Source organism: Vigna angularis, chromosome 2 (genome assembly GCF_016808095.1).
Source record: "Vigna angularis cultivar LongXiaoDou No.4 chromosome 2, ASM1680809v1, whole genome shotgun sequence".
Lineage (NCBI taxonomy): Eukaryota > Viridiplantae > Streptophyta > Magnoliopsida > Fabales > Fabaceae > Vigna > Vigna angularis.
This window is the reverse complement of record NC_068971.1, coordinates 6508081-6533911: the sequence shown is the minus strand read 5'-3', so window position 1 is coordinate 6533911 and position 25831 is coordinate 6508081. Positions and strand designations below refer to the sequence as shown.

Sequence of the window (25831 nt, the reverse complement as noted above, 5' to 3'; positions counted from 1 at the left end):
TTTCAAATCTCGACCTAATCGATCTACGTATGATGTTTGGTGCGCTTGCAAACAATAAAATAAAAATTATAATTGTTTCGTACTGAAAATGCAATTATTAGAATGGGCCCACACTCCAAATTGCAGATAGTCAATGCTCGTAGTAGAAAATATTTCCGTAAATTAGAGGAATTATTGTTCACAAACAACAGAGTTCTAATAAAAAATATTATTGCAGATTATTTTTTAAAATAATTAACACATCCTACATCAAGAATTTTTAATTTAGTTGTTTTTTATATTTTAATATAAATCTCGTGGGTCGTGAAATTATTTATAATTAAGAACATATCATCAATGAAATGACAAAAATTAAATAACATTATAATTATATTGAAATAATTTTTGTTTGTTTGATGAAGGCCCATTATAACTATAAAGTGTGAGCAAGCTTAAGAGGGTTACTTCCTATACCACCCTATATTGCTCCCTGCATCATCACGTTTTTCTTAAATTTTAAAACTATTCTTTATATTTAAAATATCCTACATCCCACCACTTCTTTTCAATGGATATCAACATCCGTTAAAAAAAAATTCTTCAACAGAACAGATGTGTCACATCCATTGAATTTTTTTTTATTAATTTATTATATTTTAAATTAATATATAAATATTATTTAATTTTTTTAAAATTTATTATATAATTATATATAATATAGTTTTATTTAGTAAAATAATTATTATTAATTTAATTTATATATTATTATTTAATTATTTATTATAAAAGAATTTATGTTATTAAGTAACAGATGTACCACATTCATCCCCTACATTCGTAAGTTTTTTTTTTCTTTAATTAACTTATTATATTTTAAATTAATATATAAGTATTATTTAATTTTTTTAAAAGTTTATTATATAATTATATATAAATTAGTTTTATTTTGTTTAGTAAAATAATTATTATTAATTTAATTTATATTATTATTTAATTAATTATTATAAAAGTTTTTATGTTATTAAGTAAACGGATGTGGCACATCATGTGACATATCTGTTATCAGATGTGGTCACGTCTGTAAATTTTCTTTTTTTAGTTTATTTAATTTATTATATTTTAAATTAATATATAAATGTTATTTAATTTTTTAAAAATTTATTATATAATTATAAATAAATTAGTTTTGTTTTATTTAGTAAAATAATTATTATTAATTTAATTTATATATTATTATTTAATTAATTATTATAATATTTTTATATTATTATTAGTTAAACGGATGTATCACATCCGTTATGCTTTTTTTTTTGTTTTTTTTAGTTTTTAGGTTATGGACGGCTGTTGACATCCGTTAAAGGCGAAATTGGAAGGACAAATTAGGTATGGGATGGTGTAGGAAGGATTTGGTAGTGGTGGAGGAAGTAACACTTATTGAGAAGTTACAAAATTGAAATCCACTGATGGAGTTTTCTCGTGGGTTTATTAAGTAACGTTTAGGGTGTGTTGAGGAATTGGGAGAGAGTGAGTTGATGGATTTGAGGGTGAATTAATTGTTGTTTGTTTGAGTGAATTCGGAGATAAATGAGAGTGGATTTGGAAGTAAAGTCTATGAGAATTAGTGTAAGATTTGATTCATGTGACACAAAAAAAAAATTGTTTAATGGGTAGAAATTGAATATTACCAAAATGCCCTTATTAATGTGATATAAAATGATAATTGTTAATGTTATATTTAATTGTAAAAATGTTTATAAAGAGTAAAATATTAACGTTAATTATTAAAATTAATTTTAAAAATGTAAAAAAGTTATAATTTAGTAAAATGGAAATATTTTTAAATTTAATATTTTTTGTAATATATCTATCTCTTTGAATTTGAGGGTTTGTGTCCCTCTCTTTGGTCCCTCTAAAATAAACATTGCTCCAATTTTTTTTCTTCTTCAAGCATTCATTGTTTCCCTCTCTAAAAAAAAGAAAGTGTCCTTCTTCGGTTCTCTCTCTACAATCCCTCGTTCTTCACTTTGATTTTCCGTCTTCAATGCTAACCCAACCATGATCCTCTACATGTAATCCCATCATACCTAACCTAAAACCCTTTTGATCTCTCTCTCACACCATGTCCCAAGGATCTCCCCTACAAGACAACAAAGAACCCTCGTCGGAACCCGATTCACACAAGGACGAAGCAACCATCAACACCGCCGCTATTGTCGTCGCCGATGCGCCTCCTCCCACACCCACCAGGAATCGCCCCTCTCGCGCCTGTACCATTCGCATGGCTGCACGCCTCTATTCGGCGTCGCTGCTGGCCAGGCCCAAGGCTGCAAAGAGGGAGCGTCGCTGCGAGGAGTCGCCCCAACATTGTAGTGGTGTTTCATTAAGCAGGTGCAAAACGAGGAAGGGGAGGGAGCTACACCAGGTGCAGAACCGGATATGCATGTGATGGGGAACCGAATACCCAATCTTGGAACCGAATACACAAGCGTTGAATTTTTCTTTGTTGAAGGGAACTGAATACTCATATTCTGTAACATAATACACCATGCTAAAATTAATTTTATTCTTGCTCTTCAACGACTGTTGTCTTCGTCTTCACCCATCATTCTTCCTGTACGTATTATTTTATACATGGTATTTCACTAATGATGGAAGACAAACATGACATTTTAATTGAAATCATCGCCTTGAGCAAAGATTATGTATCTCGCAAATTCCTCTAATTCCATCGTCTCAAATTACAAGAAACGAACACAAATTTATTCATAAATCAATCGTCGCTATTTCTCTTGAACATAGTTATCCATAAAAGTGAACACATTGATGTAAGCCTCTCAAAGTTGATGATAAGAATTGAATCAATCAATATCAAACTTTATAGTATTATTTTAACGTTATATATATATATATATATATATATATATATAATTTTTTTTTTGTATGTATGTACTACTATCTTGTTATTCTGCAATAGAATACTTGTATTTCTTATCCAAATAACTTTTCTGATTAAGAGCTATAAATTAAGTAAAAAAGAAATATTGCGTCAGCTAAACTTATTCTTTTGGTTTATTAAACAAAAAGTTATTGTATTATTAAACATAGAAATATTTTCATTAATCTCACAAAGTCAAAAAAATTAATAGCACAATATAACTAATAACTTTAATAATAAACAATGTATAAATTACTTATTAAAAGTTTATGCACTTATTAGTTGTACAAATACAACACGAAAAAAATAAATTTGTATTTTTAGTGGATGAATAATAAGTTAACAACGAAGAAAAAGATATAAAGCTGGACAACAATCACATCAGGTTTTTCTTTTATTAAAAAAATTGTTTATTTTCTTATGGAAAATTGTCAATTGCATGGACACTGTCTCAATTTTAGCATTAAAATAAAAATATAAAAGACATAACGAAATATTTGAAAAAGTGACAAGGCATGGTTGATTGATGGCTTTGAATGCGAGAAAGCAAGTTCAAAATACTCTCAGCACTAAAAACGAAAGGAAGCAGCAGAAATTCAACGACATTCGATACTAGCACGAGAATATCCAAGTAGAAAAGTTAAAACAAATAATTAGATGCCAAAACAAAATGCAACACCTACAAATATATCAATTTCATTGCTTTGAACCATATAAAATTCATGGTAGATATAAGCGATTGATTTAAGTATTAAATATTAGAAATTGAACTTTAATTTTATTTGTTGTTGTATTTATTTATATACTAATTTTTTCATGTTTTTATGAGAAAAATTAGTGTGTTAATAAGTTTATTAATTTGACTTTTTTTATATAAAAAATAATATAAATGATGTGATGTTTTTTTTCATATTTTTTTATTTTTTTTATAATATGTATAATTTGTTTATGTTTCATGAAATGTAATTTATTTTTTATAGATTTGATATGATTTTTCATTTGTTTCTATTTTGTTTATATTAATAAAATTTTATGGAATAATAAATAATTGATGAATTTTAGAATGTCAACCTATCTCAAAATATAATAATGTTTAACATAAATTTATTTAAAAATTTGCATTTATTTATTCTTAATACACTTTTTTTTATATTGGTTGAGAATGTGTGATTAAATATTTAATGAAATTTAACAATTGTGATATAATAAATTTAACAAATTTTATTAAGATAGAGTTTAATGTTACATTTAAAAAGAAAATTTTAAGTGGAATTCAATCTTAAAACTAACTTGTTTATAAGATAAAATTTTGATTTATTTATATAATATAATCTGATATTATCTTTAAGTATGATCGAACTTTATTAAGATTTTTGCTGAAAAACCTATGATATATATTACAAGTTTGAAGGAACATGTTCTAAGTATAAAAGGGTTAAAATAATGTTAGATGCAGACAAATGAAAGCAACACATGCATGGCTAAAATTCTATTCCTTCCTTCAACAAACACGTAAATGTGAATTGTTAACATCTTAGACAAACATGATCTATTTTCTATCATTAAATTATTTTATTCTGTGACATCCTCAACATACTCATAATTTACACCACAAATTATGCTACACGCTCCCTTCTTTCTCCCCATGTCTTGTTGTTCCCTTCTTTTCGAACATAAAATTTCCTAATTCAAATTTTTACTTTTAAATCATCAAGATATTACTTGACTTAAATATATATATATATATATATATATATATATATATATATATATATATATACCTTTTTTTTAAACTTCAAAGTATATTAAGAAAATATTGAAACCTAAAAAAATCATGGGAGAGTCACCCTCTTAATGAAATGAATATTTGAAATAATAAATATTTACTAAAATATTTTATTCTTTGGACTGAAAAAAATATAAATCATGTTATATATATATATATAATCTTTGAATAAATGTGAAATTTATAAATTTATTGTTTTAAAATTTTGGATTAAAGATGATATTAATTTTGTATCTCTATAGTTAATTTTTTTAAGAAAATAATTAATAATATTAGAGTTAAAATTTTATCTTGATAATGACACATATATAAAACTTTTTGGTTGTAAGTTCATATTTTTATACAAGCTAAAACCAATTCCATGTTCAATGCAAAGGAGTTGGAATCGATTCCATTGAGACATTAATGGATTCCATGGATATGAAGAAAGAGTTGAAATCGATTCTAACATGTTTGAAATTGGATAATCTTCGTGTGTAACCGATTTTGACATTGTGTTTGTATTGCAGATTGTAACAGTGCTATATTAAGGTTCAAGTGTCGATACAAGAGAAAAAGAAGAAAACAAAAACATCAAGAAGTCGACAACTATATTTTTGGACTGTTTTATTGAGCTCGACCACAATTTATTGAGCTTGGTAAGGATGTCGATAAGCTCGATCATACATCGTTGAGCTCAACAAATGTGTTGTGGAGCTCGACTATACGTGGTTATGGAGACTTGGTGGTTGTTGTGGTGACATGTCGGTGACTGCGAAAACTCCTCTTATGAACACATTATGATCAAATACAATTTTCCAAGCTCGGTCAACGTTTATTGAGCTCGACAAGGACACCAATAAGCTCGGTTAAATATCGTTAATTAAGCTTGGTAAAAGATTTGTGGAGCTCAACTATATCTGGTTATGGAGAGTTGGTGGTTGTGGTGATGAAGTGTCGATGGCTATGAAAACTCCTCTTATGGACACATTTATGAGAACTTGCAATTGTCCTTGGTTGTTTGACTACTAGGGATTTAGTAATCATGATTTTGGTTTTAACAGTTGAATGAGATTAAATCAAATACATTGCAAACACTAGACCTAGAGAGAAAATGACTCCACAATGCATGCATGAGTTAAGTAAAGATAATTAGTTTAATTATTCAATTTATGAGTTTAGGTTTCTTTAGCAAACTTACGTAAACATATATAGTAATTTGTAGTATTATGACTAAGGATGTATATTTAGTTAATTTAGTAATTTAATTATGTTTTAATACAAAAAATAATTTAATCATAATCTCATCAAATAATACATTCACATTTAATACTTATAATTAATAATAATACATAATAATTAATAATAAAAATAATAATAATACTTATAATAGTATATTAATTTTTATTATAAGAATAATTTATTCAAGCAAGGCATAATCAATTCTAACCATAAAGTAACCGATTCCAGCACATAAGGAACCGATTCCAGTAACTTGGAATAGATTTCACGTTGTAACCCATTTCAAGAGGTTGTAATCAATTCCAAGAGGTTGCAATTAATTGATCATAACGTTTTAATCCATTCCAATACTTTTTTTGTATTGCTCGAGATCCATGGTGAATGAGCAAGCTAGAGTTGAGGCTGAGTTTGTATGGTGGTGCTATTTATATTGTATTTATTTATTGTTTTTCTAATATTAGTATTTTAATTAATTTTTTCAAAACAAAACATATGTAACTCATAAATATCATTTTATATTACTTATAACATTAAAGACAATTTGATAATTCTATTTTTTATCTATTAAAATTATTTTTTAATCTATTACATTAAATAAATTTCTCAAAATTTTTTAAAAATTAGATTTTTAAGTTCATCCTCTGTCATCTCCAAATCCTTTAAAATAATACACACTTTACTCTCAAATTTATCTTTTTAAAAAGTGGAGTGAGCGTGAAATATGTAACATGAAATATCAAATTATGTTAACTTGCTCCAAGACGGTATATAAGTGTTATCAAATAAAGTGTTTATTTTCAAAAACAAAATTACCGTCTAATAAGATCAATTGATTTATCTAAATCTTAAATTAATATCTTTGTTTATCAAATATCAAAATTAGATTTTAAATCATCTTTGTATTTAGTAGAACTTAACATTTACCCATTCACCTAATACATTCAAAACTTAAACAACTTACTCCTCAATTCGATGACTTGATTGGTTAAAACTGATCTACCTTTTTTGTTATTTGATTTTTGAAACAATTTAATTTTATCATTATAGTTTAAAATAAGTTGAATTGAATTTGATTCAATTCAATTCAAGAAGATACGTTCTACTCATATTTTAATTTTAGTTTGATATAAGTTATTTTTATTTAAACCTCGATTTAATTCAAGTTCACGAAGATTTTTCCCAGGGTTAAGTTTACTTAAATCTTGGTCCATATTTATTATCAAATTAAAAAACCTTATATTCACGTAGGACAAAACATCAAATCGTAGGAACCCTAAAAGCACAATATCACATAATCTTCGTCTTCATTAATGATAAATTAGAATAAAAGATGATTGTTTATTTATACTATGGTCGACATGTATACATAGGGTACACACACTAACGTTTCAAGGAAAATATAATAACGATAGAAAGAATTTAGAATTTATTTTATCATTATTGAATTTATTCTTGATATATATTGAAATATTCGACTCAAATAATTCAATAAAGTTACGAATTATATCATGCGAAAAAAATTACTTATATAACAAGAAATTGGTTTTGATCTTATGACAGAATTTATTGGATCAACGACAGTTCTAATATGTGGAACAATATCAATCTCTGATTTATTTAGAGAAATACAAGGTAGAATAAAAAGTTTAATGATAAAAAGACTGACTAGTAAGAGAAAATAAACTTCAAACCAACATTTTACATGTAATTTTATTTTAAGAGAAAGTTTATAGTATTAAAAATAATGTCATTGTAATTTATAAAGCGGGATTTTGTTTTTATATTTATATATTTGATTCATTTAGTTTCATATATTTTTTTTGAGTCTTTATTTTATTTTAAAAAAAAACTCAATGTGGTGGTCTTTTACATTAAATTAGCCGTTAATCTTGTTTAGAAGTCTCACGTGTTAAAACTGAAGTTTATTGGGTTTTAAAATTTAGATCATCTTCTACCTTTATAACTCCTCTAATGTTAACCAGTGACACTATTTAAATAAAAATTCACTTCAAATTTTTAACATGTGATAAATTTAGATTTAGACATGTAACACTTTTAAAGGATGTTAATGTCAATTTAACGAAAGAAGTCACATTGAGTTTTTTTAAAAAAAAAAAAAATATAGACTACTGAGTTGTTTTCTTTAAACAAGTATTCAATTGAGTAAATTTTTTCTATTGCGCTACAACATAAGGACATTGACTTACAATTTTAGTACATAGTATACTTTATGTTCCTTACAATTATCTTTTTGTTAATAAGATTTTGAGGTGTTGCTATGCAAAAATGTTGTGTAGATGAAAAAACACTTAATTTCCAAAGTAATTCAAATAACTTGGGATCTTTTATTCTACTACCATATATCTTGAAGTTTTTATACATTGACATATATAATTGTGTATTTATACTATCTCATCATTCTAAATCCACTTATCTTCCATATTTCTAACTAACCTAATATATATTAGCCAACTCTTACATCATGTTTGTGACTTGTTCTATCTTCCATTTAAACTATTATCTTCTTCAAAAGTTGTTGTACATTCCTACCTCTCCTAATGTGGTTTCCTTATGCCGAAAGTTGTTGTACATTCTTTGTGTCCTTATTTTCAGTAGCGGCTATTCTAATAATTTATCTTTCCAAAATTTATATAAAGTTGTCAATATTCAATTTCGTCTGGGTAAGTCAATAATAATAACAAAAACTAATATAAAAAATAATAATAATTTATGGTGGGTACAAAAAAGGGAAGAAAAAAAATAGATTAAATAAAATAAATTTTCTAAAAAATATAATTTTTAAACTTTAATTTAGTCAAAAAGAGAAAATATTTTAACAAATAATAATAAAATAAAATGAGTTTAATTTATTTTTAATCATTTTCGTAAACTCAAGAACCCAAGAGCCCAAAAGTTTTATACATATCTTCACTTCCTTTTTGTTTTTCGTATTTTAATACGATAATAACTTGAATCAATATTATGCTAATAATTATAAGCAATATTTTTTATGATAATTAATACCTTGGTTTTATACTATAATTTGGTGCGTCAACTTCTTTTTTTAAAAAAGAAAGATATGATCCTAAAAATTGACAAAATGTTTGACCATATTTATAATCAATGTCTTAGATATTATTTGATTTGATTAGATATTATTTGATTTGATTGATTTTTGAAGTATATTGAAATTTTTTTCATATATTGTTCATTATCAATTAATTCACAATTAACACAATATTACCATAATATTACAAACATGTGTATATAAATACACATCCTATCATTAAAAAAAGAGGAAACAGAAAAATAGGAGACATAGAGAAAGATAGAAAGAGAAGAGGAAAGTATAAAAGAGAATAAATTCTTGCATAAAAGGGACTTTGTCAACACCAATTATCAAAGAAGGAATCATTCGAGTACCAAAACTTTAAAAGGTATATGAAAAGGTAGCTGTAAAGCTTGAGAGGTATGTCAACTTTCACCCTTTTTTTTTCTTTTCATTTGGGTATTATATTATGTCTTCATTTTGTTCGCGTTTTACTTTTTACACTTTGACATTTTCTTCTAGGGACATTATTTTTACAAAATGGGTTAGAACTCACGGGTCAACTCGACTCACCACAGGTTCGGGTTGAGTTGGGTTTGTAAAAAATGAAATTTTTTGATACGGGCCAATTTTTAACCCGGCTCACTTAGAACCCGACTCACCTAGGTTGAATCCGTGGTGAGCCAGGTTGGCTCACAAACCCACCTAATTTAATTTAATTATTTATTATTTTGTGTTTCAATATTATTAGTTAATATTATTTTTATTGTATTGTAAATGAGAATAAAGAAAAAGATGTTTCAATAAAGCAAAATATTATAAATTTAGCCATTCAGACTCTAATATTAATTTTATTTTGAATTGTCTTTGGAGTTTAACATTATTTTAGAGTGAAATTATTTAAATTTGAATAACAAATTTTTGGATTTAAAAAACAAAACTTATAATAATGTGAGCTAGTGAGCCAACCCGTTTAACACCAATACGTGGTGGGCTGGGTTGGGTTCGAATTTTTTCAACTCGCTAATAAATGAGCCGGGTTGGGTTGACTTATTAAGTGGCCAACCTGTGTGGACCGGGTTGGGCCACGCTTTGACATCACTAATTTTTACTATTCACAATATCTTGTTTTAAATACTAAAATAAAAGTTTTCCCTCAATGGTATTGGTTCGGTCCCTTACATCGCATGCTATTTATTTTTAATTTTCCTTTTAAAAAATTAAATAAACAATTTCAAAGAATAAACAAATATTTTTTATTACATATATTTCATGTTCAGGATTTTGTCTGGGGGCTTGAACCCATGACATTTTGGAAGCCCTTTTTTAATATATGCACCCCTTATTTTTTTAAGAGTTTTTTCCCACTTTCTATACCTCTGATTTTGCGTTTCGCATCGTCCTCGCATCGTCCTAGTGTTTATTCACTTTTTTTTTTCTAAATAATTAAATATGACTTTAAAGGTATAAGCACATTCGTGTGATCGTCTACATTGTCTTATGCTTAACAATTTTTTTTAAACAATTATTATTTTTGTAATCGTCCGCATTGTCCTAGTGTTTAATAATTTTTTTTTAAAATAATTAAATATTATTTTAAAAGTATAAGTACTTGTGTAACCATCCGCGTCGGCCTAGTAGATGTTGCTTTTCTTTTTTCTATCATTTCTAAAATACCAAAAAAATACAAAATCTTCAAACCAAAAACATCAACATTGTTAATCAAAATTTCTTTACAAGAACTACGTGATCTTGATTTTTCATCATAAATGGAAATATGTAGGAGTAAGATCAGCCCTTGTCAGATTCACTTTCCAAAAATCCAAAACAAAAAATAATAATTTTTGAACAAATTTTGAAACAGTTTTTTCAGATAAGTCTACCCTTCTTTTCCTAGATAAATTTCTATCAAACCAATTTTCATTAGAATTCTCTCCATGTATCTCTAATGTCCTTCCACCACCACAAATTATCCTATCATAATTACTTTTGTTAATTTGTTTCTAAGATTCATATTTTAATTCTAGAACTTGTTTTCATAAACCTTGATTTTCCTTGCCTTTCTTCGTTTCCACTTCCTTAAGGCTATGTTGAACAATTTTAGATCCCTAACTCCTAAGCCACCTTCATTCTTAGGCTTGCAAGTTTTTTCCCGCTTAAGCCAAACTATATTACTACCTTTTATAATTGAATGGCCAATATACCCTTCACTTATGCAATCACGCCAACCCTTTATAATTGAATGGCCCAAACTTGTTGATCCCACTCCAATACAAAAACCCTTTATATTAGATACATGGCATATATTGTGTGATGAGAATGAGTGAGTGATGCTGAAGCACAACACACCAACATTCAACTTTTATTTTATTCATAAAATCAAGGTTCTCTGACTGTTGGTGTTGTCTCCTTCTAACAAAAAAAAATAACATCAATGATAGTATATCATTTGCAAGCAGAGAATTTAGGATGCGTGCATTATTAATGCAATCCCACTCTGTTGTGCTAAGAATAAAATAACGTGACAGTAATTAATGCAATCCCAAAAACTTCTTTGAAACTAGTGGTATTAACTACTGCACCTCATTCTTTATTCTGTGTCAAAAATCGCTGACCACAAAACCAGACAAAACAACAAAGCCAAAAGCAACCACACTTTGGCATGCACTAAGCTACCTAGTTACGCTCGTGTCAGCTTTCAGGAATCCATATATATGCATGGAATCCAATTCTCACAACACGTATCCTCCAAATCCATGCTTTTATAAACTTATTCCAATTCAAATGGCAGCTTCAATATCGGAAAAAACTCAAGTGTCATAGAGCTTAACTAGAAACATCTTATAAGTATGTTTTGAATCATTCACCATATTATCGAATCATGTCTTTTAGTAAGTAAATTTCTAACTCTCAATCTCTCAAAATGAATTTGAGATAAATTTTAAAACCCGTTTTTACACTGTATAACTTAAACTAATTTTTGGTCAATGGAGAATCTTTAATTCTGAAATCTCTAGGATTAAAAGCTAAAATCAATTTTGTAGGATTGATGCATGGTAACTCATTGGAATAAATTTATACGTGTAGATAAAGAAAAAAAAAGGCCTAACTAGTGCTGCAGAATCTCACTTATTGAGTATTAGAAACGGTATAGTTCAAGCTCACATCATTCAGCTCATTCTGAACTCACCACTTCTAAGCTACAAAAGCTTGGTGTTGCATAACAACTCACCTTCATAAAATAATAGAATTAGAATACAACCAAATGATGTCACTGGAATAAAGTCGATGATTTGTGTGTCTACTTTTCTCCTTTCTATTCAGCTTACACTTGAATATTAAGATTTATATTTAAATGACTTCACTCTAAGAATAACATTACAGATTTGTTTATATACATAATTTTGTCCTTTGTTGTAAGTGTTCGCATATAAATACTCCAAATCGGTGACTGTTTGACTCAAAATGCATTTTGGTTACTCTCAAACCAAAAACAGAAAAACCAAGTTTTGTGAAATATTCGTAGTTTTCTGGAGAAAGGGGAGGCTTTGAGATCACAGAAAGAGAATGATAGGGTTGGAAGATGTGTACAAAGTGATAGTGGCAGTGGTGCCACTGTATGTTGCTCTGGTGTTAGGGTATGGTTCAGTGAAGTGGTGGAAAATCTTCAATAGGGAGCAATGTGATGCAATAAACAAGCTAGTATGTTACTTCACTTTGCCACTCTTTACTTTTGAGTTCACTGCTCACATCGACCCTTTCAAAATGAACTTTTCGTTCATAGCTGCAGACACCATATCAAAGTTCATCATCATCGTGGTGCTTGCCCTCTGGGCCAAGTGCACTGCCAAGGGGAGTTTCTGCTGGTCTATAACGAGCTTCTCTTTGTGCACTCTCACCAACGCTCTTGTTGTTGGGGTTCCAATGGTCAAGCCCATGTATGGAGCCCTTGGTGAGGACCTAGTGGTTCAGTCCTCGGTGGTTCAGGCCATCATATGGCTCACTTTGCTTCTATTTGTCTTGGAGTTTCGGAGAACAGGAATTGAAGGCACCACCACCACCACCACCACATTTAAACAACCTAGATCAAAAGCAATGGTTGTTGACACTAATAATTTGACAGGTGAAGGTGGTGGAAGAGGGAAAGATGTGGAGGAAAATACTGTTGCTATTCATGTTAAAGAGGAGTTGCTGTTAGAAGAAACTGTTAGCAGTAGGATTCCCTTTTGCAAGTTGATGAAGCTTGTGTGGCTCAAACTTGTAATGAATCCAAACTCCTACGGCTGTGTCATTGGAATTTCCTGGGCCTTCATATCTAACAGGTATACTTACTCCTTACCTAAAATCATAGTCTCACTGCAATTTTTCCACCACACTGCATAATAACATTAAAACTACATCGTTTTCAATAGCAATAGACTATGTGTCATTGTTTGATTGGTCACTATACATATATTTGAAACAGACTACCACATAGATTATGGTAAAAAAGTTGTCAAAAAAACATTTTTCTTTTCAATACTATATATACACTAGCAATCCTGCCATATATGTTATGGTTTTATAGGCGGACCATGTTAACAATTTCTTTTAGCAATTTTTTACAATAGTCATTATTTTATTGGTATGAATATTTGAATAAGATCAATCACGAACTATCACATAAATTGTTGTAAAAAAAATTGTTAAAATTATATTTTCCTTTATAGGCAGAAGCGGCATTTTGATACAATTTTTTTCAAAAATTACAGTGATGAATTTAATATTTATACAGGTGGAATTTGGAGATGCCAAGTATGTTGGAAGGTTCTATACAGATCATGTCAAAGGCAGGGACGGGCACTGCCATGTTTAGTATGGGTGAGTGAGTTAGCTTAAATTAGTTTGATAAGTGGTTTGTGACGAGTGACATATATTTATATATAATAAGTATATATGCATGCAGGTATTTTCATGGCACTTCAGGATAATTTGATTGCTTGCGGACCAAGTCTGACTGTATTTGGTTTGGTTTTAAAGTTCATTGCGGGCCCTGCAGCCATGGCTATCGGTGCCATCGCTGTAGGATTGCACGGTGACGTCTTGAGAGTTGCCATCATTCAGGTAATGCATATACATAACATAGTTTCAATCAGTAGTTTTCACATTAATTCATTCATCAACAATTCGTAAGAAAATTGAAGTGTGAATCTAAGTAGTAAAAATGATAAAGTTGTGAATATAAAATTCTACTGATAGCTGATATATTTATTTCTGATAAAACCTACAACACCTGAATGTCTCATACTTACGTTAAATTATATGAATGTCGTTCATCAAACACGTACAACGTTTAATTCATTGCAAAATTCGTGCATTTTCATGTAGTAGCAACTTAACTGAAGTAATGAATAGTTATTGATTTGTGACTGAGACCACCGAAACATTGTTGAATGCTGATTAATATTTTTATATGGTGACGAGGGAATATGGAGGAAGCATATACTGAAAGAAAATGTCATTTCTTTTATCTTTTGTTTTTATGTATGATATAAAAGCTTTGTGGGTTACGTGTAAACAGAATTACTTAATCAATTTTCTTGTTAAAAGCATGTTCGAATATTCGATTATTCAAAGAGAATTACCTTTTGTAGAAATAGATGAGATTTTAAACAAAAAAAAAAACAAATATGTTTATTCAATTAATTTAATTATTTCATTGTATATATCTGGTGCAGGCTGCTGTGCCACAATCCATCACATCCTTCATTTTTGCTAAAGAGTATGGATTGCATCCAGAGATTCTCAGCACTGCGTAAGTTTCAATGGTTGAAAAATGAATATTTAAGATAAAATATTCAGTGTTCTTGAAGGCTTTATGATCTATTTTAACAGTTTATAGTTTGTGATTAACAGGGTGATCTTTGGCATGATTGTTTCACTTCCCATCTTAGTTGCCTACTATGCAGTATTGGAGTTCATACATTGAATATCAAAGATGCCTTATAAAAGCTCCAAAAAGGATGATTCAAACTTTTTTTTTCCTTCAATTTTAGCTTTTAATTTGTAATATTAGTCTGATTTTGATTCCTATTAGCTAGCCACTCAATTCTGTCCCACGAAATGTAATACAAACCTTGAAATCATCCATTTTTCAGCTGCATATTATTATCTTCAATCGATTCCTATTATTCTCTCTTTTTTTCTTTTATATCTCTGCATGCTATTATTGAATACTGATATGGTGGATTTTAAAATTCAAAACCAAGATAGAGTAGAAGTTGGATACTATACTTCTAAAGTTTTAAAAAAGATTAAATATGATTTTAGGTTTTAATTTTTGTATTTTAATTCCTTATAAGATTTATTTACATATAATTTCTTGCCTTAAATAAAACTGATATCTGTATTATTAATACTAACGTAAATTTAATCGTCCTCGCTTTATGCATTTTTTCAAATAATTATTTTAGTATGAATAATTATTTAAATTTTAAAAATAATAATTAATAGAATAAAATTGAAAAAACAAAAAGAACATAATAAATTTGTACGAGATTCATAGCTGCTTGCTGAAAAATCCTTATCTATAATTATATATAAAAATTACTCAAATCCTACTGAACTATATAAAAGTTAAAAATAAATAAATTTTTATTAAGACTAAAACGAAAAAAACTGTATTTTTTTTCAGAGGAAAGAACACATTAAACTCAAAATTAAAAACCCCGGACTTTGTGAAATTATTTACTCTCTTCTATGCAAACAAAGAGTAAACATGTAAAATGTAAATAAATACTTTTTGTAGATGCCAAAAACTGATAAATAATTTAAATCAATTATATTTCTTATCTCTTTAAACCATCAAATAAGCGAATTTAGTTCATTGGTTTCAATTATTCAAGTCCCTACATTTTTAGAATCAATCAATTTTATTTTAATATTCAATTATCTCTGAAAGATAATTTTGAATAAAAGAGTAACGTGAACTTATAAAAAAGGGGGGTGGAGATGTTGAGAATGAAGCCCATAAGCCAGAGTCTCCTAAGCCTGTTAACTATGTCATAATTTTTTTTTTAATTTAAGTTAGTTATAATTTATTTCCTGTATTTAGTAAATTTAATTTAGGTTTAATGTTTAATTCTCAAATTGTATTAAATCAGAGTTAAATGATATTAAGTATCCTGCCCCTTCTCAATATTTTTGATAAAAGTAACGAGCATCGTGCATTTGTTTTCAATCTCACTTTCTCATGTGAAAATAGCAAATATTATGAATAGTTAAATCTAAGATGGAAAAAGTTACATATAATTAAAAATTCAAAAATTAAAATTATATAAAGAAGTTCAGAAATTAAAATTAAAAAAATTAGAACCAAAATTATAAATTTTATTAGAATTGAGGAGCACAATTATAGTTAATCTCTTAATTTATGCACGCGCATCCTATACATAACTACGCATTAACTGATTTCCATAAATATTATTGACATGAATGAAGATAAGGTGAAACAGCTCATAGTTTTATGAGAATTGAACGAGACTTTATTATCATATAAATAAATAAATAACTTATGGTTTCAGCCAATGGGTTTAATCAATGACATTATCGCCTTACAGGTAATTAATTCATTTAATATACAATTTTTTTCTATTTAAATCCAGAATGAAAATAAGGATATTAAAGCGAGTTAATGTGATTATATTGATTGGTTGGGTTGAGTTAAAAATAAATTAATTTAACTTAATTTACTTTTTTATGAATAAGAAATTTTGTAATTTATTTTCGATCCATTATGGAATAATGGGTTGATTTTCTTATAGTATGTTTTATTCTTCTAATTTACTTTATATATTTATTGTAATATAACAAAAATGAATTTTCTTGATTAATTATTTATAATACTACAATCAAATATTCATCTATTTCAGTAAATACTATTATAAATATAGTAATTGAAAGTTAAAAAATCAATCAATATTTGACAAATAAATAAATTAAATATTTATTGAATAATACTTTAGTATTTAAAAATATAAAATTGACAACTTAAGTAATAAATAATTATAATAAAAAATTATGACAAAATGGTCAAAATTTAATAAAAAGTTATCATTTAGATTACATATCAATCCATTTTTACTTAAATCTGTTTAACCTAAAAGTTAAATAAGTCAGATTTAGTTTGATTAAATTTAAAAAATTATATTTTTTCCAACTCAACCCAAACCAATCTCATTGTGGATTCAGTTAGTTCAACTTAAAATAAAACTTGTTTTGATATCTTTACCTTAAAATAAACTAGAGAGAAAGAAAAAGGGAAAAAACTTGCTTTCTTTAATTCATTTTGATAAGTTAAGAAGCAGAAGAAAATCACTTTGGCAATTTTAATTCATAAAATAATTAGTATATTTAAACAACAACATCATTCTTGAACTAGCTGTTTATTTCGGATCAATTTGGGTATTGTTTTCACAATGGAAAAAAATATTGTTTTGCTTTGTTTTTGTTTATTCAAAGAATATTTGAAGAAGCAACCAGAAAACAACAAATTAATAAGAAATAAGATAAATGTATTTGTTTTTTTAGTTTTAGGTCACTCACCATATTCCAGTTGAGAAGCCTTAATGCTTTGTTCATATGTGAGGATTTGTGGGAGATGATTTAGGGAGAGTGATTGAATGAATTTGAGAGAATTTGAAAATAAATATTTTGTTGTTTTTTTGAGTGGATTTGGAAGTAATTGAGAATGAATTTGAAAGTAAAGTTTATGAGAATTAGTGTAGGATTTGATTGATGTGAAAGATTTAAAAAAATTGTTTAATTAGTAGAAATTAAAGATTACCAAAATGCCCCTAGTTATTAAAGTAATATAAAATGATATTTGTTAATGTTATATTTAATTGTAAAAATGTTTATAAAGAGAAAAAAAATAAAAATTAATTAGTAAAATTAGTTTTAAAAATGTAAAAAATTTATAATTTGGTAAATTGAAATATATTTTTTTAAATATAATTTAATATTAAGTGGTATGATTTTTTTTGTTATTAAAGTAGAATTTAATAAGAATTGCATTACATTTCCAAGTCATATTTAAAAATATTATAGATGCTATTCCTAAGCACATTTAAAAGATTGTCTGATTACTATTGTTTGCTTTTAGGAATATTTTTAAAATTTTAAAGAAACATCTCTGGAGAGAGTACAGAAAGATAACATGTTTTGTGATTTATTGAGTCACAGATATGGCACGTGAGAAAGTGAGGATTCACTTTTTGGTAGAGCTGTCAAAACGGGTAACCCGACCCGACTCGACCCGACCCACCACGGGTTGGCCACTTAATGAGCCAACCCAACCCGGCTCATTTATTAGCGAGTCAAAAAAATTCGAACCCGACCCGACCTACCACGGGTTGGTGGGTTAAACAGGTTGGCTCATTGGCTCACTTACTTAACTTTTTTTTCACCCTCTTCTTCTTAGATAATTATAATATGTTACTTTGATCGATCAAATTGAAACAGTAATAATTGGACTAATTGATGTAAAAGAAAATGAAACAAAAGAAATATATTGTTATATATATTCTAAGCTATCAAGCATAAAATTTTGCCAAATTTAGTTTAATGAGATATAGATAACCGTTTGACCAAAAAACTACATATAGCCGTTAACAAAAATATATAGCACAAGATAAAATCCACAGTATTATGCTCTCTTGAAGCATCTTCTTCTTTATCTCCATCTATAATATTATCCAATTTATAATCTTAGGGTTTTATTTGCAGATGGAAACTTTTGGAAAGACAGCAGCGCGAAAGACTTTATTTCTAAGTAAAGGTTGTGCATTTTGAATAATTAATTAATTAATTTGATTTCAATAAAAAGAAATAAGATTTAAATAATTAATTTAATTTAATTAAAAAAAATAGGTGGGTTGGTGAGCCAACCCGACCCACCACGGGTTCAACCCGTGTGAGCCGGGTTCTTAGTGAGCCGGGTCAAAATTGGCTCGCATAAAAAATTTTGTATTTTTTTCCAACCCAACCCCGCTCAAACCCGTGGTGAGCCGGGTTGGCTCACGGGTTTCAACCCATTTTGACGGCACTACTTTTTGGTCATGCCAAATACAGATGTCCATGTTTCTGCCGCTTACACCCACCACTGCAACTTTGTCCCAGTAAAAATGAGGCAGCAAAAATCCAGACAAGGAACCGAATATATGGAATCGAATCCAGGGCACGAGGAAACCAAATACAAGATCGAGTTTGTACGCTTCAATACAATGGAATCGAATATAACAATAGTTGGAACTGAATACACCATCACATTGTATGACGAATTTTGAAGTAAATTAAAGAGTAATACTGCAATTGAAATGGTTTGAACTGAGTTGGATTGTTGTAATTCAAAATTTAGTGTGTTAGTGGTGTTTATGAAGGTATTGGAATGAGTTTGGAAAGGATGGATCTATATAATTATAGAAATTTATTATCTACAATTATGCAGACTCAGATGAGGGAGGCGTTGCAGCGACACCAAAGATAAAAAGTCCACTGACTTGGTAGTCGTTGGGCGAGGATATTCTCGTTGAGTGAATCCAAAGTCAGAGACTTCATTGAATTGGTTGTCTCTTAGTCCAGAGGTTTTACCTTGGCCAAAGATGTTAATGAACTAACCTTGTGTATGTGTATGATAGAGTAAAACTCATTGATAATGAATCTACATGGTAGTAGAGGCCCCACAAGTGCAAGACTCCCCAAGATTCAGTGTTTGTATCCAGATAATTGAGTCTAGATTTGTCTTCACTTATGAAATGTATGTTTTTATAAATGAAATTGTGATATATGACATCTTTTTTGCATATTAACTTATCCTTCTTTTGTATTGTTCTATTATGTGTTATTTTTTCTTTTGTAATGGTAATTTATTGGTATAAACAAATGAAGATTTAGGTGTAGAAATACCTCTTTTAATTGAGGCATCATTGGTTTCAACGGTTAAGCTATATTAGATCATGTTAAATATAGTTTTCTAATAAAATCATAATATAATTGTTTAAAAATGTATATATATATATATATATATATATATATATATATATATATATATATATATATATATATATATATATATATATATATATATATATATATATATATATATATGATATTATTACAGTTCTATCTTGTATGACTGTATTAATATAGATACATATTATTTCTTAATGATTAAAAAAAATTATTTTAATAATTTTATGCTATTAAAATAGAATTACATATATAAAATCACACATAAATTATATATAATTTATATTTTAATTATTTTTTATTATAAATCATACATCTTGTCATTTATTTTTATTTTTAAAAAAAACAACTAAAACAGAAAAACCTATCGAATTATGACCTTTTTAGGACAATATCTTAAAGTATCAAGATTTAGAATTTGAACCAAATTGGAAATAGAAATTTAAGTAATAACATTTTTATTTCATGTGTCGATATAATTGATGACGGACATTGTTAGAGTGGATAGAATTGAACCTGAACTTGTTAAAAAAAGTAATTAGATTTGAAATTTGTAAAAAAATATATTTAAAAGAAAATAAATTATTAATTAACACTTAAAAGTATTAAGGTTTGATGTGGATTGAACCACAAATCTCTTGAATAATGATTGATTTGTTTAACCAATTTAATAAATCGAAGGTTGAACTACTAATCGTAATTACACAAATCACATTCAAATAAAAATCATAACCATAGGCCAATTAAATTAAATAATTTTGACGATAATGAACCTCTCTCTCTCTCTCTCTGTGTGTGTGTTTCTCTATTTTTTTTTTTTCAAATTATAAGAATAAAAATATAAGTCAATCAAAAGGATATTAAAATCAAGTCAATAAATCATTCATGTTCATATATCGTAATCATAGGAAAATAAATAACAAAAATATCGCTTTTTGTAAACTTGAAGGGAAATTAAGCACATGTGTTAACGCCAAGTTATTACGCCACATACATGCCAGTGATGCAATCGGCAGTTACAGAACATAATCCATTTGATTAGCAGAAAACTACGACCAAAACATTTTACTTTGGCGCGTGAAAGTAATAATATATATAAATGCTACATTGCACGTTTCCACAACAACAACCTTAGTTTTTCCAACATAACATAGATCATAGAAGATCATCGTGCAAAGTGCTATCCCATTCCGTGTTTGTTATCTTTCTTTATCAACCAAATATATCAACATCCACTGAAACAAAGGTAACTTACCATTATGCTCGTTCAATCGTGATCATGGCCATCACTATTTTTGTCACTAAAAACCTTGTTTTTCAATTTGATCTTCATCTTTCGTTCTTTCTGGTCAACAGATTGTACACAGAGTAAAACTGAACCTTTGTGTTTTGCTCTGCTTCCGAAAGCAGACAATGAAGACACACAGTCGAGTAGGATACTTTTACCTTCATTCATTCATTGTCACAGCTGAATCTATTGTTGTCTCTGTTGTTTAATGTTACCAACGTTTTATGTTCCCTTGCGCTGTTTCGTCAGTTTTAATTTATTTCCTTTTAGTATATCTATCTCTGCGTTCTTCTTTTCCTTTTATTTTGTATAGAAGAACCATGAATTGATTACTGCAAAAAGGGGTTAACTTTTTCATCCAACCTCTCGTACCAGGAAATTTCGGAAGCTGATTCAGATTGTAAAAGATCATGCCTCTGTGGCATCGTTCCGGCGGTTTCTATACTTTGTGTTGTTTTGCTTTTCTCGAGTTCATTCTTTGCTCAACGCTACAACCAGGTATATAAACCGGTGAAATAGTTTTTCTGCATGGAGTTGTTTCAGAATTGTTATTCATTTTCCATGGGAGCTGGTTGACCTGGTTTCACCATGAATGCAAATTTGGGTTGAATTCATGGATCCTTATACGGTTGTCTGTGGATCAAATAGCCAATTGGTTTTGACTTTGACTTTAACTATACAAGGGTTCATGTTCCTTCATATTTTGAACATGGAAATACGACAGTTTTGATTTTGTACTGCAGAAACTATCGAGATGGAGAATGAACACCGAGAAATTGGAAAATGATACTTGCAAGGTTCGTTTTCTTACTCAGTATGTAAGTTAGAGAGTATTTGAGTTATTGATATGGTTTACTGCTTAGGTTGTTCAACTTGAATGCTTACATTTGCTTATTTTGTTTAGTAGAATCAGTGCAGGTCTGATGGAAGCAGTGCACTCCCTGAAGGCATAATCTCCAAGACTTCTGATTTGGAAATGAGGCATTTGTGGAATCTTCCTATGACTAAGACAATAAAGGTGAGTTTCTGTCATTCATGACCACTGAATTTTTTTTCTCTCGTGACCTAACAAGACCATATTATTAGAATTGTACGTTTTCTCTGCAAATTTGTTTGTCTAGTGCTGGTAATATTTTTGGTGTATCAAGCTTATGCATGGTTGTCACAGTAGAGTTCTCAATTTCAAAAGGGTATGATGTTAAAATTAACTAACATATCTGTTCATTTACCGTGATAACGAGTATACTAAAACCAGAGTCAAGAATATATGTTCAGATACTCTGTTTTGTTTTATCAAGAGAAAGTTTGCATTTGCATACTCACATATTCTGAGTTTGTGACTCTAAGCCTGTCATTAACTTCTGCAATTTCAATACTCCTTACAGCTGTGCATTCTGTTTTATGCTATTTTTCTATTTTCGACACATTTGAACAGAATAAGCAAAACGCGTCAACCAATTTGTTTGCAATTGCGGTTGGGATAAAGCAGAAAGACCTTGTGAACAAAATGGTCAAAAAGGTAACTTGAGGAGTATTCTCTACAGAATATTCATTGCTGATATTCTCTTTTTTTGATATGTATTGAGAGATGACTCCTTCTAAGCCAAATTGCAGTTTCTATCAAGTAATTTTGTCGTGATGCTTTTCCACTATGATGGCATTGTTGACAAATGGAATGACTTTGAATGGAATAATCAGGTCATTCACGTGGCTGTAGCCAATCAAAGTAAATGGTAGGGGACCTCACATTTGTTTGAAATCTAGAATATGTGAGTGATTCATTCATCCTGAAAACGTTTATTCTTGGACCCGTTTTCCTTAACTAGGTGGTTTGCCAAGCGTTTCTTACACCCGGACATAGTTGCAGAATATGGTTATATTTTCCTATGGGATGAGGATCTTGGAGTTGAAAACTTCCACCCTGATAGGTATGTTCAATATTCTGTATCCACTAAATTTCATCATAGTAAATAACGTAGTTTAAAACTAGCTGTTATAACGTAGTCTTACGTTATTGTTACATCATCTTAAGCATTAGTGGTTGATCTGATATATACTTCAATGATTGTAGGTATGTTTCTATTATAGAAAGTGAAGGACTTGAGATATCACAACCAGCACTTGATACTGAAAATTCAGAGGTACATCATCAGATTACAGCACGTGGGAGGAGGTCAAAAGTGCACAGGTTCTCCTGTTTAAACTTTTTTCTGTTGTCAGAAGGTTTTCTTAATTTCCCCAACCTGCACTAGTGAACTTTAAGGTACTAAGTTTTAAAGTAGATGCCTGTGTGTATACTGAGTATGCATTTTGTCATTGTTCATGCAGAAGGATTTACAAAACTGGTGGTAGAGGCAAAGGTTGTGACGAAAATAGCTCTGCTCCTCCTTGCACAGGGTAAAAGTTCTGTGGTTTACTTCAAATTTAACGAGTTTTCCCTTCACATTACTACAGTTTAAGAAAGTTTCTCCAATTGTTTCAGGTATGTTGAAATGATGGCTCCTGTTTTCTCAAGAGCTGCTTGGCGTTGCGTTTGGTATATGATTCAGGTGCACCATTTTCTCGTTTTAATGCTACTCAAAGCATTTATAAGCATGTCTTTTATATGATTACTCCCTTTATTCATCGTTTATACTGTACTTTCTTTTGCAGAATGATTTGATCCATGCATGGGGTCTAGATATGCAGCTAGGCTACTGTGCTCAGGCATGTTAAGCTCCTTAACTTTGGTTCTTTTTTATGAGTTTCACTTCTTCTGTTTGATAATTTTTCTCAGGCATGTTAATCTCCTTTTACTTCATAGTTTAATCTGATTTTGGTTATGGATACTAGGGTGATCGAACAAAAAATGTTGGTGTTGTAGATGCTGAATATATAGTCCACTACGGTCATCCTACTCTTGGAGGCCAAGATTTGCATCAGGTCAGAAATATGGCTTATCTGTAGCAAAGTTTTGCATTGTGCAAATGCTTATAATCCTAATGTTTGCAAAGATTTTTAGCATGATTTATGTATGAAAACCTGTGCCTCTAATTCTACTTAAATTTATCTGACATAGCAGGTTTCATCTCGGGCAAAGGATCATAGAGTTGATGTGAGTTACTCTTGTCACAATACTTTTAGCCCAAACCATTGGCATGCTTAAATTTTATTTCTGTTAAAATCACAGTTCATTTTTCTGTTCCAAAACTACTCTTCCAGTTAGGTTCAGAATCCATTTTTGTGAATGTTTCTTTCTGGGTGGACTTATGTTAGGTTGTTGTTTGATGTGAAACAAAAACATTTTTCTAATTCTAGTGTTGTGCATGCTCATTAGTCCAATGCAAATATCTTAAAAGATGGAAAATGACATGTTTGGTTTGTTGAATTGAAAACCTTATCTATGAGGAAATTTTTATGTTAACTAATTGGTACTTAGCCTTTAGTTATATCTAAATAACGTTGTTGTCAAGTTGTTAGTACTTAATTATAGTATTTTGGATATGGTGCAGGTGAGAAGACTTTCTTTCCACGAATTACAAGTGTTTAGAAAACGGTGGCAGAAGGCAGTTGAGGATGATAAATGTTGGGTCGATCCATTTCAATAACCAAAACTTAGTCAAATTTTGTATAGATTTCATCAAAATACAAATATTTGTAAAAAGAAGAAAATTCAATTGGCAATTGAAAAAAAAGTGTTGATCATGGGTAGATGAAAGGGTCTAGAGATTATTTTTTAATCTCAAAGGCATAAAAAGCTTCACCTTCATTTGAGTTTGGTGCATTGTTGTATAACTTTTCATTTGTTAACCGTTTCCAAATGAAAATAGTTTTCTTGTCCTTTGCTTGATTATCATTTTAGTTTTATTATCTATTTTTATTTTATTCAATTTTATCTCATTACTAATAATGCTTTTGCTCAAGTGTTTTCTTTTTTAAAACATAAAATGCGTTTCTGACGAGTAATGGAACGAGTAATAGGTGAAATTTTTTGTTGTTGTTAAGTAATGGATAGGTACTATTTATGTCTGATGCGATCCATTTTCATCTCTACTCCATATATCATCCAAACATTATAGCATTTCCACCTTAATAATTACTACACTCTCATTTCACATTATATATATATATATATATATATATAACAAATCATAAGAAAATTTTTCATCATAATAGCATATTTTAATTTTCTTAAAACCACTACAGAAAACTCGTGATTTACTTACCGATAATTACATATGGATTTAGATCCGTAGGTAAATTAATTTATACATATGAATTTATTTATAAAAACTCAGTTAAATACATATTTTTTCCGTAGGTAATGACAAAAAAATTTAACTACTGATTTTTGTATGTAAAATTTGTATGAAGTGAAACAAAATTTACCTACTAATTTTCCATATGTAAGTGAAACAAAATTTACCTACTAATTTTAAATACGGATTTGGAATATTAATTATTAAAAATAAAACCTAAAAATATACCCATCTTTTATGATACTCACCTTGCTGCCTTTATCAATTTCTCGAGCTCATTCATAGAGAAGAGAAGCACAGCTCTAAATTTCTCTCACTCACTCTCAGC

The 25831-nt window shown here is 28.8% G+C and overlaps 2 protein-coding genes across 6 annotated transcripts; both read left to right on the top strand.

Annotated features, from left to right (window-relative positions):
- Positions 1-12344: 12344 nt before the first annotated feature.
- Positions 12345-15127, top strand: LOC108328576 (auxin efflux carrier component 5). 2 transcript variants are annotated; one of them, XM_052872142.1, is made up of 5 exons: positions 12345-13292; positions 13745-13830; positions 13916-14073; positions 14688-14764; positions 14852-15127. In XM_052872142.1, exons 1-5 carry the CDS (start codon positions 12538-12540, stop codon positions 14856-14858), a joined length of 1083 nt encoding a protein of 360 aa, XP_052728102.1. In that variant the 5' UTR covers positions 12345-12537; the 3' UTR covers positions 14859-15127. The 2 variants fall into 2 exon arrangements, with proteins under 2 accessions (XP_052728102.1, XP_017417945.1); XM_017562456.2 differs by having other exon boundaries at positions 12354-13292; positions 14866-15127.
- A 5974-nt stretch (positions 15128-21101) lies between these two features.
- Positions 21102-25085, top strand: LOC108328216 (uncharacterized). 4 transcript variants are annotated; one of them, XR_008246731.1, is made up of 15 exons: positions 21102-21223; positions 21334-21408; positions 21641-21763; positions 22009-22062; positions 22173-22283; positions 22701-22784; positions 22880-22998; positions 23092-23193; positions 23337-23453; positions 23594-23662; positions 23748-23814; positions 23918-23971; positions 24129-24187; positions 24327-24359; positions 24757-24861. XR_008246731.1 is itself a non-coding variant. In XM_017562044.2 (15 exons), the coding sequence occupies exons 2-15, from the start codon at positions 21391-21393 to the stop codon at positions 24850-24852; spliced, it is 1137 nt and encodes a 378-aa protein (XP_017417533.1). In that variant the 5' UTR covers positions 21102-21223; positions 21334-21390; the 3' UTR covers positions 24853-25085. The 4 variants fall into 4 exon arrangements, 3 of the variants coding, with proteins under 3 accessions (XP_017417533.1, XP_052728088.1, XP_052728089.1); XM_017562044.2 differs by having other exon boundaries at positions 24098-24187; positions 24757-25085; XM_052872128.1 differs by lacking the exons at positions 21102-21223; positions 21334-21408 and having other exon boundaries at positions 22184-22283; positions 24098-24187; positions 24757-25085.
- Positions 25086-25831: the final 746 nt, after the last annotated feature.